The sequence below is a fragment of the Gymnodraco acuticeps genome, unplaced genomic scaffold (genome assembly GCF_902827175.1).
Source record: "Gymnodraco acuticeps unplaced genomic scaffold, fGymAcu1.1, whole genome shotgun sequence".
Classification (NCBI taxonomy): domain Eukaryota; kingdom Metazoa; phylum Chordata; class Actinopteri; order Perciformes; family Bathydraconidae; genus Gymnodraco; species Gymnodraco acuticeps.
This window is the reverse complement of record NW_022992150.1, coordinates 2,627,049-2,642,924: the sequence shown is the minus strand read 5'-3', so window position 1 is coordinate 2,642,924 and position 15,876 is coordinate 2,627,049. Positions and strand designations below refer to the sequence as shown.

The 15,876-nt window shown below is 42.2% G+C and overlaps 1 protein-coding gene across 1 annotated transcript; it reads right to left on the bottom strand.

The window, feature by feature from the left end:
* Window positions 1-750: 750 nt before the first annotated feature.
* On the bottom strand, window positions 751-15,723 carry LOC117538437 (RPA-related protein RADX-like). The gene is given in 16 exon segments (XM_034204122.1): window positions 751-761; window positions 4,008-4,028; window positions 11,410-11,646; window positions 11,731-11,822; window positions 11,896-11,943; window positions 12,071-12,204; window positions 12,287-12,444; window positions 13,120-13,287; window positions 13,375-13,470; window positions 13,554-13,673; window positions 13,761-13,861; window positions 14,753-14,861; window positions 14,949-15,141; window positions 15,232-15,347; window positions 15,350-15,373; window positions 15,690-15,723. Coding segments are annotated over 16 exon segments (1,662 nt in total).
* Between the last annotated feature and the right edge of the window lie 153 nt (window positions 15,724-15,876).

Here is a 15,876-nt window from a genome sequence, read left to right as displayed (position 1 = left end):
AGTGGGCGGGGCTTCAGGTGATCATGCAGAGCTGTGTGTCTCCATCAGACTCAGCAGCTGATCTGATCTCTCTCTCGGGTCCGGTTACACTTCACTCGCGTTTATGTCCATATCGATCAGATCCAGCTCTCCTGATCGGCCTTTATAGAGAGCACCGATCAAACTATTAAGAGTGAATATCGGCCGATAATGACCGGCGGCCGATCGATCGGCGGCTAACGGAAACCCTGATGTGTCGGTCCTATGTTGTAAAAAAAATAATAAAAAAAATAATAAAAAATCAAAATAATTTTTTTTTTGATTCTCAAAATTACGGGCCAAATATTATTGCTGGCGGGCCAACAATGGCCCGCGGGCCGCCTGTTGCCGACCCATGCTATACATGGTAATGCAGCAGGGCATAGTGCGATGAGGCAGGCAGGCAGAACCAGATTTATTTCTAAATATTTGTCGATCAATATTAGGCTACACTAATATAAGGCTACTAGTATTATAATATTACTGCAATAATATTCCAGTGGTGGCTGCTTAAGGTTGTTTCTGGCTCGTTTGATCCAAACATTGTCCAAAGCTCAAAATGTATTGTAATAGATGTAAGAATTCTCAAAATGTACAATATGTTTTGATCCAACACAATATTCTGATTCAATCCATATATGTTAGGGGTTTTTTTTCACCAAAATAAATAGACTGCCTTCTCTCCAGCTCACCGCACACAAAGGGGGGGGGCATCTGTATTAACGGGTCAGTCTATAAGCACTCTAACAGCACCATAAATACATTTAAATAACCACAAAAACAATTATTGTTTCCGATATTGATTTAACGAGATGCTGTTATAACATGGAAACGGCTTAATTAAAAAAATAAGCTTCAAAAATGTTTTATGAAGCACACTGGGTACAGCCCTGTAATACATGTGTTCCGTGTGTATATAGTCTTACGCAAGAAACACATAGCATGAACAGACTGCAACAAAACCAGTCTTACAAAACAGACTTCTGCTAAACTGGTGCAGAAGCAAAGCATCTGCCTTAGATGAAGTTCACACAGAACTGTGGAAAAGGGAGAACATCTGTACTTGCTTTCAACGACATGATCAGGCTTAATATTATAAAAGTGTTGGCTAAAGTAACGTAGAATATATATATTTTTTAATTGTAAATAATTAGAAACATTATTTATGTGCACAAGTACACACACATAACAAGCTGTACCGAGTTCCTCGGGCTGCAGTTCCGCAGACGGCCGGTGTGTGGTAGCATAGCGCTGGGAGCAGAGGGAGGTGAGTATATGACGGATATGACGGATGACGGATGCGACGGAAATACACCCGAACATATCTGGTAGCCCGAACATATCTGGTACTGACACCGGTCGGAAAATTCACTAGCAATCCCCCCTCCCCCCGTTGACAATTTACTAGCGATAACGAGGGCCGGTCGAGATTCCCGGGCTGATTTTTAGTCCCAGTACGCCACTGAACGTAGCTATTATGTAAGGTGCTGGTATATATATACTAACTGTGCTTCCCCCCCCCCCAAAAAAAGTTGTAAATCAAACAAGTGCTATGCTAAGTACATGCTATGTTATAAAGCCGTGGAGGGCTGGCGTTTACAACAATATTCTGTTTTATCGTTAATGTCCTGTAACATAATCTTCCTGTGCCAGAATAATGCACTTGAACGCATCAAAGCTTTGTGATTGGCCGGCGTGACCCCATGTGTCGGGGCGTGGCTGGTGAGCAGTGGGCAGTGCATTGATTGATTGAAAAGTTTATTAACAGCTTGTATATCGGGTACAGTACAGTACAGCTCAAAACATACAATTGTTAAGGGGATGCAGACCAGAGAAAGACTTTCGTCTTGTTTACATCAGGGTCCCCCATTTCCAATTCATCATGCACTCGTTCGCTAACGTTCAGTTGTCCGTGTCAACCATAGACAAATGGACGTAGGGTCCGTGACGTCACCCATAGGATTCTGCAGAGTTGCCGTGAACCCCTTAGTAGGCGGAGTCGGCCACTAACGGCTCGACAGTGACGCCAGAGTTCAACTCCCGCCTGCTCCAAATAAGGGCAAAGAGGCGGAGCCGAGGCGGGACCTCCTGCCACCGAGCTGGAAGTTCCAGAGCTAGCTGAAGCTACCAAGCTAAGCTAACATGCTCCCCATCTGCACGCTGCCGTCGCATTTTACGTTTCTAAGGTAAGCGGACATGAAACTATTCAGCAAAACTATAAATAATAATCTAAGTTATTGAGCTTTTAGCATAATACTTCAGAATCTTAAAACCCCTTAACGTTTGTATGCAATTGTGCTAAATTCAACACTGGAATCAAGCAAATATTAATATGTTTGCATGACATTAGTTATTTATATTTTGATATCACTTAACTATACGTTTAATACATTTAAGTCAAGCTAAGGTACATGTGATGGTAGCTAGTTAGCGCTCTTACCTGTGAGGCCTCCTCCAAACAGCATAATAACCAGACTATATCATTAAAACTAAGTACCAGTTCTAGATCCTTGACTTTAGACAAACAATTCAAAAGACAAAATGTATTTAAAGACCAATCTTTATTTGAATGTGCCTCTTAACCTGAGATATTAGTTATACAGTAATAGTATTGACAATCTAAAAAAACTGAGCAACTCAACAGTCAACTTTATGTTTCTTATTGTCTAAAGCATTTATTATTTTCATTTCCCCCCTCTCATATTCAGTGCGGACGGATTGAGACAGCCTGGCGTCCAGAGAGCTGCAGAGACTTCAGGGAGAAACCTCCGTGTGATGGACGTCCTCTCTGTTGGTTTGGAGAGGACTGAGGGTCTTTCCTCTGCGAGGAGGACCAGGGCTGATGAAGGAGCCCATGCTGGGCAAAGCTGATACCAACTGCACAGGCTTAGTCGGTCACTTTATTTGACTAAATGTGTTTAATACATTTAATAGGTTTACACCTTCTGTCCATATGTGCTTTTTATTTAAAACAGTTGATTAACTTTTGGTTCACATTTCAATAAATTGTATTTGCATTCCTTTTGTCCATTATTCTTACTGAAAATGTTAGATTACACATTCACATCTGACTGAAGATTGGCCCCATTTATTTGTGACGTTGCAAAACAAGGTACATGTTGTGAAGCTCATAAAGTGAGGCAAATAGAAATAATCAGCGGATGGAGTGTAGATGTGGAAATAGCTGCATTCGATCAGCTGACTGTTTTTACAATAAAAGTAGTTTCTTAGTGAATGTCCTGTACTGGTCTTAAAATCTCATAGCATCAGCTTTTAATGTTCCTCTTGGATGTTCTTCTTGACCCTCAGAGAAGGAGAAAATGTCGTGTCTTTCAGGCATGTCCTTTCCTAACAAAAATGACAGGAAACATAAAACATATTATTGCAGAACAAGTGTGTTATTTATGAAAGCGGTGTGTTTGTGTGTTTAGGGGCTGTAGATATAATTATTTTGTAATTGTAATGTTTTTTTTTATTTCAACAATGAGCTACAAAGACAATCAGATTATGAATGAACAGTATGAAGTTCATCAACATTGAAATATATGTTATTATCAAAATAATATTTAACTGTTATCAAAAACGTAGTGCAACTGTAGAAGCTTCCTCTGTTGTCTCACTGAAAGAATACCTTTTACCACGTTTTTTACAGACAATATTGAGAGATAAATAGTAGCAGTTCTCACTATGTGTTAAATATCTTTGCCTTCAATACATTAAATTAGAAAGCTGACAAAGTCATATTGCTTGTTATCATCTAAATGTAACTTTTTGCATGGAAAATACCCTCAACTTAACTGATGTGTAGGTGATCTAGTATTTAGTATTGTTTAATGGAATGTATATCAGTGTATTCAAGTCAATACTTCATTCATTTAAAACCAATATCTTTCTTGATTTTTGTACAGTATGAAAAAAGAGTCTTTGTACCTGTGCTGAAGTTCACTGCTGTGAGGAGTCCAGTTCTGTCTCTCACTCTCTGGTCCAGCCTGTCTGCATCACCTGGACACCTTAAACAAAAATATATATAGATATATATGTAAAGTACCATGTGTACAAACAATATAACTGATTCTCTTCTGTTGAACATGTTGGATTGTGTATTGTCCGAGTCAGGGGCCTTTTTATTTTACTGTAACTTTGGGAGTTGTGTTACCAATGCTTACTGTTTATTTGATACCCATTTGGTAATGCAATTAATAAAAACAACAAGGTTTGGGTTCGTTCTTCAGATGACGGTGACGTTAACATCTTATTGTGAGGTTGATTTCACATACACTACTTCGACATTAGCTTGTCTACATACTTGAGCATAGCCAATTTAAATTAACCTTAGATGCATACAGTTCTCTACCTACATAATAAAATATCTCTAAGTTACAAGGATGTAACCTTATTTTATCAACCTCAAACAGAAGCCGTTTGTTCAACAGTATTATCCCACTTAACACTCGTCTATTTCGTTGCAACCTTTATATATACAGTCTATGATTTTAACTTGGAGGCTACGATTACAATCATTAGCACCGATGTAGCTACCACTAGCTTACATGCTAACCCAAGCCTTACCATTCATTACGTAGCTGATTAAAATCATTAACACATAAATAAAGCACTAGAATTTCACTTACCGCAAAACCGCATTCATGCACCGTCTGTTTTAACCGCAGAGCGAGTCACAATAGTCCGATATATAAGCATGAAGAACAACAACCAACGGCCGGCTACAAGTTGTGTTTCCTGGATGAGCTGAGCAGGCAGAGTCCCCTGTAGCTAGCTTCACGGAGCAGCTAGCAGAGAGACAAGAAGCTAACAGCGGCAAGCACTTGACAGAGCCGTCACTCAATGTGACCACGCCCTAATTTATGCACAAACTTTAAGACCTAATATAAATAAAAGGGTTGCGTTAGAAAACAATTCACTCACAGATCCATAATCATGAAGGTGGAATCTAACTATATCGATAATAAAATGTATGGAGCCAGGGGTAGAAACATGTTTTTTTTCTGCTGTAAAGTTGGGCATGTTAACATGGGGGTCTATGGAAATTGCTCCTTTCTGCAGCCATCGCCTATCGGCCAATATATGAACTGCAGTGTGTGGCACTTCCGTATTGGCTTCCCGGCTCTACCCACAGTTGTGGCCGCTTGGTGTCAACAGGAGTGACAGTCCGCACACACACAAGACCGCAATTATGGCAGAAGCAAAACATATATAATTTTCACTCCGAGTGGGAGGATGATTATTTTTGCATCTATTCTAATTCAAAGTCCATCTGTCTCATCTGCATGCGAGCGTGGCTTTATCGAAGAAGGGTCATTTAGGAGCGGCATTTCAAAACAGTGCAACAAACGCTACGAGACGGAATTCCCTCCTAATTCTGCCCTACGCTCCAAAAGGGGAGGGGCCTGGAAGGACAGCTAAATGCACAGCAGTCCCATTTTCACCAGGCCCAACAACAAGAGCAAGGCTGCAACCATAGCATCTTATCACGTTCTTGCGAAACACAAGTCTTTCAAGACGGCGAAGTTGTGAAAAGAAGCATCCTGGAGGCTGCCGACGCGTAATCAAAATAACAGTAGCATTTCAACAGGTTTTTGATATGATAAAAACTCAGTTAGATACCGTTATTAATCAGCCTGTAAGTTTGAGTTTGTTTGAACTTATTCATTATAATTATTGCACAAAATGGTATAAGAATCAGTGCATGACATTAAGGATTTTGGGAGATGGCCCTGTGGGCCATCTAAGCTAATTTACAGATGGCCCTGAGCCCAATAGAGATTGCCCTGAAAAATGCACGCGGACGAAATGACGTACGAAGGGTTTGGGGGGCCTCCCCCTAGAACATTTAGATTGTTGCAGGTCTTAAATGCTGTCTGGTTCTCTAGACTGAATTATAAGATGAACCACCACAATATAATATTGTTCAATTTCTTCATTTCACTTTTTTGTTTGTTCTTGTTTGTGTTTGCTCGCTTGCATGCCCTGCATAGCTATAAGAAATACTTAAGTTGTTGGTCAAGAAGACACTTTCCATCTGATGAAGGCAAATGCCTTCCCAGATGTAAAAAAGTAGAAAACATTACATTTCAGTTATAACTGCCAAAACAAACATTATTTACACTATTATGGCCCCTGTTAAAAATGTTTGTAATGTTATCTACTGTAAATTGGTCGAACGAATGCCTCCTCATCCGGAAGCTGACCGAGCAGACCCGAGCAGCAGTCGAGAGGAGCCGAGCGCATCCGCCAAGCACACAAAATGGCGACGTCCGAGTTCCCGTTAGCCGGCAAATCTAAATCTCTTCGGTCAAAGCGTCCGGTCAAAATAATTTCCCTTTAGCGCAATACCGCTTCAGTTGCGCCACTTATGTGACAGACAAGAAGAGTATGTGACAGACAAGAAAGTATGTGACAGACATGAATAGTCCATCTAACACTTAATGTGGAGAAAGAGATGTCCTGTATGGGTTGATTGTGCGTTGATCTGTTGGTAATGCCTCGAGGTTCCGGTGGGCATGTAAACAAATGCATAACGCTGCGCTATACTTTGCGGCCTCACCCAGTTGCATAGCGACGCTTATTGTTAGGTGTCTTTTAATAAGCAGGTAGTCATATCATTAGCTAGAACCAGCTGGATCTGATCGATATGGACATACACGCGAGTGAAGTCTAATCTGACGGGAGAGAGAGATCGGCTGCTGCTGACGAGTGGACACGCAGCTCTGCATGATCACATGCAACGGTGAGCGGACAAAACACACACTTCAGGTTAAATATCACACGTAGCTATTTTAATTACCTCTCAAACTACCTAAACTAGTTATAGATATGTTTAGTTTACTGTCGGGTCACTCATTACTGGATCCGCGAGCTGCATGAGACTGACATAATAGATTGCCCGATCGGGCAACCAGCAGGTGAGGCTTCATTGCCCGAGCTAAATACTAGATGGCCCCGGGCCATCGGGCAGTTCCTTAATGTCGAGCCCTGACAATACAAACTTAAATTGATTATAGTCTATTATCAATTCAGGTTAAGAAACTAGTGTTGCTTGCAGCCTATTTTAAAAAAAGGCATTTATTTTTATAATCTACTAAAATGCAACAAAAAAAGGGTTTGATTCTATTAATGTTGTCTTTTTTATTGCACTGTTGCAGCAGATTCCTGTGTAGCTTCAGATCTGAGTTGTCTTATTAGTAGGGTTGGGAACCGAAACTCGGTTCCAGATGAGAACCGATAAGAAAATGCCGGGTACCGGGTACCCATACAAAATACACAATTTCGGTTCTGCTTAACGGTTCCTAAACGCGGTAGACCCTGTATTCCAGCGGGTCCGTCTGCACCGCGGCGCTGCGGTGACCCGGTGGAATACAGGGCGGACCTGGAGAATCACAGAACGGCCGGTCGTCAGCGGGCCGTTGACGGCCGGCTCGGTACGCTGACGGCCGGCACCGCCCTTCATTTTTTTAAACGGCATCATATAAGTTGCGCTGACAGGCGACAGAGGTCCACAGTTACCCCGCAGCGATGCTCCCCCGCTCTCCCGTAGACATTTCACGAGCTCAGTCACTTCATAACACCAAAGATAGGTCGCGGTAAACACTCTGACGTTTGACCTCTTTATTTTACAATTTTGGAATCGAAACGGGGAATCGATAAGAACCGGAATCGATAAGCAGAACCGGAATCGAAATCGGAATCGATAAATTTCAAACGATACCCATCCCTACTTATTAGTAAGCATAATTTATACTTTTGTAGCAACACTATTTTTATATAATGGCAAAGAAGGGTTCAGAGTCTTTTCTTTTCTCCCTGTGTCACATGTGGCAGCACTGTTCAATGTTTCTTGAAACATTACACACTGTAGTGTGACGTGTGAATAAACTCCAACTCTGTATCAACAACACTGTTGTGTAACTTCAGTTAAATACTTGTATGTGTGTAGATTAGAAAGAGGTAAGATAAAGGATCTGCAGTATTTTATGAAGTATTAATCGTACAAAGGTCAGTTTTATACAAGTAGAAGTGTGTATTTACCTGGTAGTAGGCTGTCAGTAATGGCTACGCCTCTCTATTTGGACTGGTAGATCTCGGCAGACTGGCAACTTTAAAAGTAGCTCTCGGTTCAAAAAAGGTTGGGCACCCCTGCTCTAAACGCTCCTATCGCATCGCTCTAGTCGCTCGAGTTTCACCGCGGCTGCCAGCTGTGTTTACTCGCATCATTCAAACAAGACGCGCTGGCTCCGGAGCTACAACTACAACAAAATGAACATATTTTACCGTGATTAAAATGTAATACACGTTTCTAAATGATGCCGACGTAACAACATACTGATACCGGTTAGTAAAAACTATGAATTAATGCTTTGACAAGTCTGCAGACAGACGGCAGGCGAAAAACCTTTTAGAATGCTTGTTTTCTGAATGGAGCTTGGCTAAGCTAACGTTATATATGTTCCGACCGTCTACACTCACAACAACGGCCTATACAGACATAAATAAACCAGCGACTGTATTCTCCATGACACAGACAGTCTGTGGTTTGTACTTGTTTAACTTTTGTCTAGTTTCTGAACAGATCGTATATGTCCCCGGCTGTTTGAAGAGCAAGCATGGGCAACAAAATATAGCATTTACCTGTTTGCATCGTTTATATCCAGCTAGCCTCGTTGATACGTTTTGTCTTTTTCACGAGCTTGCTGTGATATATACAAATCGGGTTGGTCCGGTCCAAGGTCTTTAAATATCAATTTATCTCCCAAACTTCTCCTTTGGAAAGGATTGGAGAGTAGCTCTTGCACAGAATTGGGTGGCGGACCGAAGGTCCGGCGACTCCACCTGCACACCATTCTAATAACTGCGTCACCTTGGTCACCTCACGAGTCTAAAAAACAACTCACGTCACGTAAGCAACGTGGGCGCCAACGTGAGTGCCCTCGTGACCAAAATATTTGACGGCGCTGATTGGCTGAAATTATGTTTCGGCGGCACAGTTTACTATTGAGACTTTTGCAACGTGCTGGTTTCTGCTGTTTGGCTTGGGGGCTCCGCCCGGTAATGATAAACTAATGCCATGGGCAAGGCCAGGCAGGAAACATGTGACTTATCAGTAACTTTAGACATCGTAACACAATTTTAAACGAGATTTTATTGTAGATTATACATTTTACTGATACCAATTGTATGATATTTACCTTGTTCATTAAAAATAAAAATATAAAATATATATCTTTTTTAAATATTTTTTTTTTAATGTGAAAAACCACTAAGAGGTGGGGCGGCGCCCCTAGCGCCCCTATGGGCCGGCCGCCACTGCAATCCACCAAACAAAAGCAAAAAATTGGTTTTAGTACAACAGGCGGACAGCAGCACACTCACCGATGAACGGAGCACAAACCGGTCAATCCGGTGTTTGGAAAGATTGATTATGTTTTTCGGACCAAAACTCCTCATGAGGTGCTTCATCTCTGCAACACGCCGCAAAAAAGCAGCAGCAGCAACTCACGTGTATGTAAACGCCCCCTTAATGCTGTGTTCACGGACGCATCAGTAGTGCTGTACAGCACTACTGATGCGTCCGTGAACACTTCAAAATCTCGCCGACGACAGATTTCCTCGTCGACGCATCGCCACACACACGTGGGTCACCCAAAGCAACAAGCAGTTCGCAATCGCACTTCAAACACAATGGAGACTGAAACGGCTACCACCTCCTCCTCACAGGATTGCGCACGAAGCCCTGCAAAAAGACCCCAAACAAAAACATCTCGCCCTAGGTCTTCAAAAGTATGGGAATACTTTAAATTTAGTCCAAAACGCAAAGGCATTGTTATTTGCAGTCTTGCACAACAGCTATGTTGGAGCATTTCAAGCGGAGGCACCCCCTTGTCTCTCGTGGAGGGAACAATGATAAGTAAGTACTAACTTTGGCTAAATTAATTCCACGTTTGTGTAGTGTGTTGTGCAGCTTGAGTTCTGTGCACTTCGGTAGTGCTAACTATCTTATAGCTCTCCGTGCGGTTTGTTCGTGCTTGGTTGGTTAGTAGTTAATGTTAGCTACCTAGCTAGCGGCGCCAGCTGTGTGTTAGTTAACGTTTGTCAGCATTTAATGTTGGCTGGAATGGTAGCTAGTTTACGTCTGCAGAACACCGCTATCTAGCCACTACTAACCCGGAACGAACTAACTGCACAGAGAGCTAACTCATGTTGTGGTCCGTTACGAGTCAAACATTACATTACATTACATTACATTGCATTTAGCTGACGCTTTTATCCAAAGCGACTTACAATAAGTACATTCGACCAGGAAGACACAACCTTGAAGAAAACAGAATCATATAAGTACATCAGGTTTCATAGAGCCAAACATTTCAAGTGCTACTCAACTGGCTTTAGGTAAGCCAGTCCTTTATTAGTATAAAAGTGCTTCGTTAATAGTTCTAACGCTCGAAGTGGAGTCGAAAGAGATGAGTTTTCAGTTTGCGCCGGAAGATGTGCAAGCTATCTGCCGTCCTGATGTCAATGGGGAGCTCATTCCACCATCCTGGAGCCAGGATAGCAAACCCACGTGTTTTCGCCGATGGGAACTTGGGTCCCCCTCGCAGCGAGGGCGCAGCGAGTCGTTTGGCTGATGCAGAGCGTAGTGCACGCGCTGGGGTGTACGGTTTAACCATGAACATAAACATAACATTAGACTAACGTTAGTCAGCTTATGGCGCGTTTCCACTGCAGCGGGTAGCTCGCTTTAAGCGTACCGAGCCGTGCGGGGCCCGTTTTTGGTTGCGCTTCCACTTGGCCTAGTTTTGGCCCGGGGCTACTTTTCCACCTTTTTTCTGGCCCGACTATATCGTGGTTCTAGGGCCAGGAACAACCAGGCTGAGTCGGGCTGAGTATGCTAAACTAGAGAGAATAGCTGGCAAGCTGAAAAGTTCAAGCCTCGACAGAAGCGTCAGCCAATCAAATCATATGCCAGTACAAGCTCTAGCCAATCAAACCGCGTGCTTGTGTGTCCAGGGCGGGAGATTAATGTGATTGGTTGTTGGTCGCACGCTAGACACGCCCACCGGCAAGCTTCAACGCACGCTGCACTGCTGCACATGTGGACGTACCGTTAGACCTCTGGCTTGTTTCCTCTGAAAGCAGGTCTAGCGACTCACTGACAATGTAAATAAATGCAACAAAAAAAATTCAGGCCAGTTTTGAAACTCTGCATGGATTAAGTACTAACCATTTTTGCCTCCTTAAAACAGCTATTCAGTGTCTGAATAATTCAGACAGAATATATTGTCGGGTGCAAAAGGATGTCCAGGTTCAGAGACGGAAATGCTCAAATTAACTTCCTGTGGGTCACAGATCAGAGTAATTCTTACGCTAAGACTTTACCTAGTATTGTAACTTGGTAGAACCCGGGACAGACCACAGGAGGGGGGGTGTCCGCACTCTGCTCTGGGGTCCAGTGCGTCGGCTGAAGGTTACTCCGCTGCAGGAGGACGTCCTTTTCGTCAATCGTGAACCTCTGAGACACGCTGTCCTGGTGCAGCCCGCCTTCACACAGATATTCAGACACTTCCTGTTTCTGCTTCGGCCAACTGCTGCTTTCCCAAGATATGACATCAGAGTCTGTTGAAAACACAAACATGTCAGTATCAGAGTATCAGAATGCAAAATGTACATCGCGGTCAAACTGCAGCTCCAATGACACACCTTGATTTTGCTGGCTGTCTGCGACATTCGGAGTGTCTTCAGATCCAGAGTCGCTCTCTTTCTCTTCCTCAATCTCTGAGCTCCTTCTGTTTCTGCGCCAACAGAAGACTTTCAGAGTGATTGAACTTGATAACTAATGAATACTACCAGCTGGATCATTATTACCTTTTTGCTGCCATGCTACGAAGATTCAAGGAGAACTGCTTGACTTTTCTGGAAAACATGTATGTATTCACATTTTATATCAAATCAAAACATGTGCTCCTAGCAGCCACTAAAGATAAATGATAGATTCGCTATTAAGCTTACAAATATTTGAGTCAGGAGTGGTATGTTGTACCTTGTTTGAATTCTTCTTTTTATTCCTCTTACTGAGATTTCCTCAGCAGTTGAAATGGGAGCCGTGGTCTGCTCAGCTGTGGAGGGATGGTCCTGTGTGTTTGGCTCACACACATCAGGAGCAACATCTGGCACCTGCTGAAATCAGTTGACTTATTTAACAATGTGGTAATGGTCGCTACTCTTGGAAAGGTGATTTAAAAATAATGTTCTTTACTTCTCTCTCCTCTGTTCCTCTAGACTCTGTTGATTTGGGGTGTTTCGTGTATCGCACTGCCGCGATCTGTCCTTGAATTGCAACTTTTTTATGCTCCCTATATTGGAGGGTCTCCATCTCCTTCTTCAAGTCGGCCGCAGCAACCAGAGGAACTTGAGCTGAAGAAGGAGCAAAAATAAATACATTTGAAAAAGTCTGTAGGAATCAGGATTCATGTGCTTGGTGTATTCTACACTTTACAGATCAAACAGATGATTGTAAATTGTCTTTTTAAGGGGAACTTGGAAGAAAAGCTTTTGCAAATCCCCTCTATCTTTTGGCAAAACTGGAGGAAAATGCTAACATAATAATAATAATGCATTACATTTTTAATTAGAGCGCTTTTACAGGTGCTCAAAGCGCTTTACAATTACACATTACACATATTAGACATGTAAGAGTCATTACTGTGGACATTACCCACAGGAGCAGATGCGGGTAAAGTGTCTTGCCCAAGGACACAACGGCCTGACGCAGTGGCGGGTTTCGAACTGGAGCTCACCAACGCCCCTTGATCTGATGATCAACGCTCTAACCACTGCGCCAACCGTCCCGTACATATATTCTTTCCGATTCCTGCCGCCCACAAGATAACTGAGTATTTCTTATTTTGGTTCAGTACTGAAGAGAAGTTCATCATTTCAAGCTCTGTTCTAAAATTATTCATATTAAAGCTGGACTTATGTTCTGAAGCTTATCGGTGCATAATTAGATAAAACTATAGTTCACTGAGAGGCCAAACAAAATAGTGCATGAAATGTTAACTTTTCTTCAATAATAACGTTCTTCCTGACCTGAGGCATCTGCCATGGACTGGGTAAATGTCTGCGGGGGACGAGGGTAGCAGTAATGTCCGCCAACAGAAGTCTTCTGAAGGACAACGTTGTCCTTCAGAGTTTTGGTCCACTGGATGAAAGTCTTCACTCTGGGGTCACTCACATATGGCTGACCTTTGTGGTAGCCTGCAGTGGAGTCAGAAAATACAGTGAGCATTACCGTCTGATAAAACATGAACATTATCACTTCCACTTTGTTAGAGCTGTGCTTACCTGTGATGAACGTCTCTGTCTCACAGCTGCTGGTGAGGTAGGGCAACGAGCCTTCCACTCTGCAAACTCTCATCTGAGTGCACACCAGGTAGGTCACTGAGGAAGAGATGATGATGATGGACAGATGAAGTGAAAATGCTAACAAGTTAGAGCTGTCAGATAGAAGCCATTTGACTTACTTGGACAAATACGACTGAAGACTTCCGGTTGGGAAGAGGAAAAAACCTCCAGGATAAAAGGACGGTCGGATGATCCGTCCACCGCATGGATCCAGCGATATGTCCAGAACTTTTCTGGACCTATAGGTAAAAAAAATTGTTTTCTTCCAATGATTAACTTTGGTTAAAAGTAAATGAATTCCAGTTTATAGATAGAACATGTCTTACCCTTTTTCCCTTTGCTCTTGACTCTTTCAACACGACCAACAAATGTCACCAAACAGATGACATCACATGCAGAATTGTTGGATAATTCGTCCAACTGTAATCTGTAGGATACATACGACGAAGTTAAAGGGGACCTATCATGCAAAATGCACTTTTGTACGTCTTTTATACATGAATATGTGTCCCCGGTGTGTCAGGGAACTCACCAAGTGTCAGAAAACACAACCCTCTCTCTTTTCCTCCATACCCAAATCTCTAAAAATGGATCTGATACAGACTGATACAGATTTGAAATATCTCTGATGGCAGGAACGAGGAGCTCCGCCTATATGGGCAACTCTCCACCTATCAGGAGGAGAGAGCCACGGCCATTGCCGCTCGAAAGCGCTGGAGATGCTGTAGTACATATACTGGGCCTGTAGGTGGCGCTGTAGTCTGCCACAAAAGCAGCGAAGAAGATTTCTCACAGATTCAGCCCTTGCAAAAACAGGGCTAAAAAAGAGCAAATAGAGCGAAATGAGGCATGGCTAAAATGCATGATCTGTTTGGTATTTTGAAAAAAAAACATATAGCATGATAGGTCCACTTTAAGCTATAGTGGCAAAAAAAGCCCACAATCTATGAGAGACATTTTTTTTATATTAAACCTTGTGTTGAAGCAAAGAGAAGCGATGTAGTTCCTTCACACTAACTATTTTTTCAATGCTTTATCTCACCAATATATGACTGAATTAACCTTTATATTTTTAGGTGGGTTTAAATGTGTGGGTTGTTTCTCATAAAAAGGTGCAACTTTAAACTCAGACAATATCAGAATTCATATTTTTTTCCTTCAATAAATGACAACGCTTTTTTCAATGAAAGACACTTCACCCCAAAATTGCTCCTGTGGGGATTGTCCACAGTATTGAGTATGTAAGTCGCTTTGGATAAAAGCGTCGAACAAGTAACATGTAATGTAATGTTAAACTTTAGATTGACAAGTGAATCACCTGGTGGTGAACAGGTAGGAAACCTCAGGTAATCCCCACTGAGGCAGCACGCTCTTTGCTGAGACCACAGTGACGACTGAAGTTGGGTTGCGAGCGTTCAGGCAGATTTCTTGGGAAAATACAAATAAAGATATTACATTTAAGATTGTGCTGCACTCTTGAGTACCCCGCCCTATCAGAATAAATGTGTACATACCTACAGAGTGAAAGGTCTTCATTTGGTGATGGTCCATTTGCGGGCGTGAGCGGTTTGAATAACTCTGCTTTAAGGAGTAATTTTGGATGTACAACACAGTGCCTACGCTCAGTTTCTGGTAAAACTCTGGACAAAGTTCATTCCAAAGCACGAGGGACATCGTGCCACTCTGGTCAGCAACTTCAAAGTATGCCTGAAATATGACAAAGACCCAATCGGTCACAGCATGATAGTGAGATCCTGTTCATATTGTGTTACTAAAGCTCAATTAGTTCAAACTCACCTGGAAGGGATAATCAATCTTGAGCCCAAACTTGCCATAGTACCTTAATCTGGATTTGTGTATGATCTTCACTAGGAGAGGCAGAGGTTTCCATGTGTTTCTAAAGCATGACTGGTACTACTAAGAAGAGTAATATTGGAAACTGTTGAAAAGAAGACATTGCAGACATCACATCTTGAGGATTTATTTTCTGCAATTAATGTAAATTACATATCAAATACATTCTGTTAGGAGAAGCATTAGAGTGACTCATGTGACAGCTCATCGCATATATTCTAGTCAACAAATATCAAATTGGTTTCAAGACGTAAAACTACATATTGTCTAGGCTTGTGAGTATTTCCATATCTTAATACAACAGTATTAAAAGGTAGTAGCTCAGTCTGTAGGGACTTCGCTCAGGAACCGAAGTGCCGCTGGTTTAATAGCGTGAGTGTTGACAGTTGAACCTCTTCCACCTCTCCACTCATGCATGTGGTCCTGTTTGTGCATGTGCGTTCATGTGTGTGTATCAAAAACAACATGTGTCATGTAAATAACACGAAAGTGAAACCCTGAAGTTCCCCCTAGGCCCTAGGGGATTAATAAAAGTCAGATTTTCTTTGTCTTTCTTTAATTTGTAAACACATTTGATTGTTGAAGCAG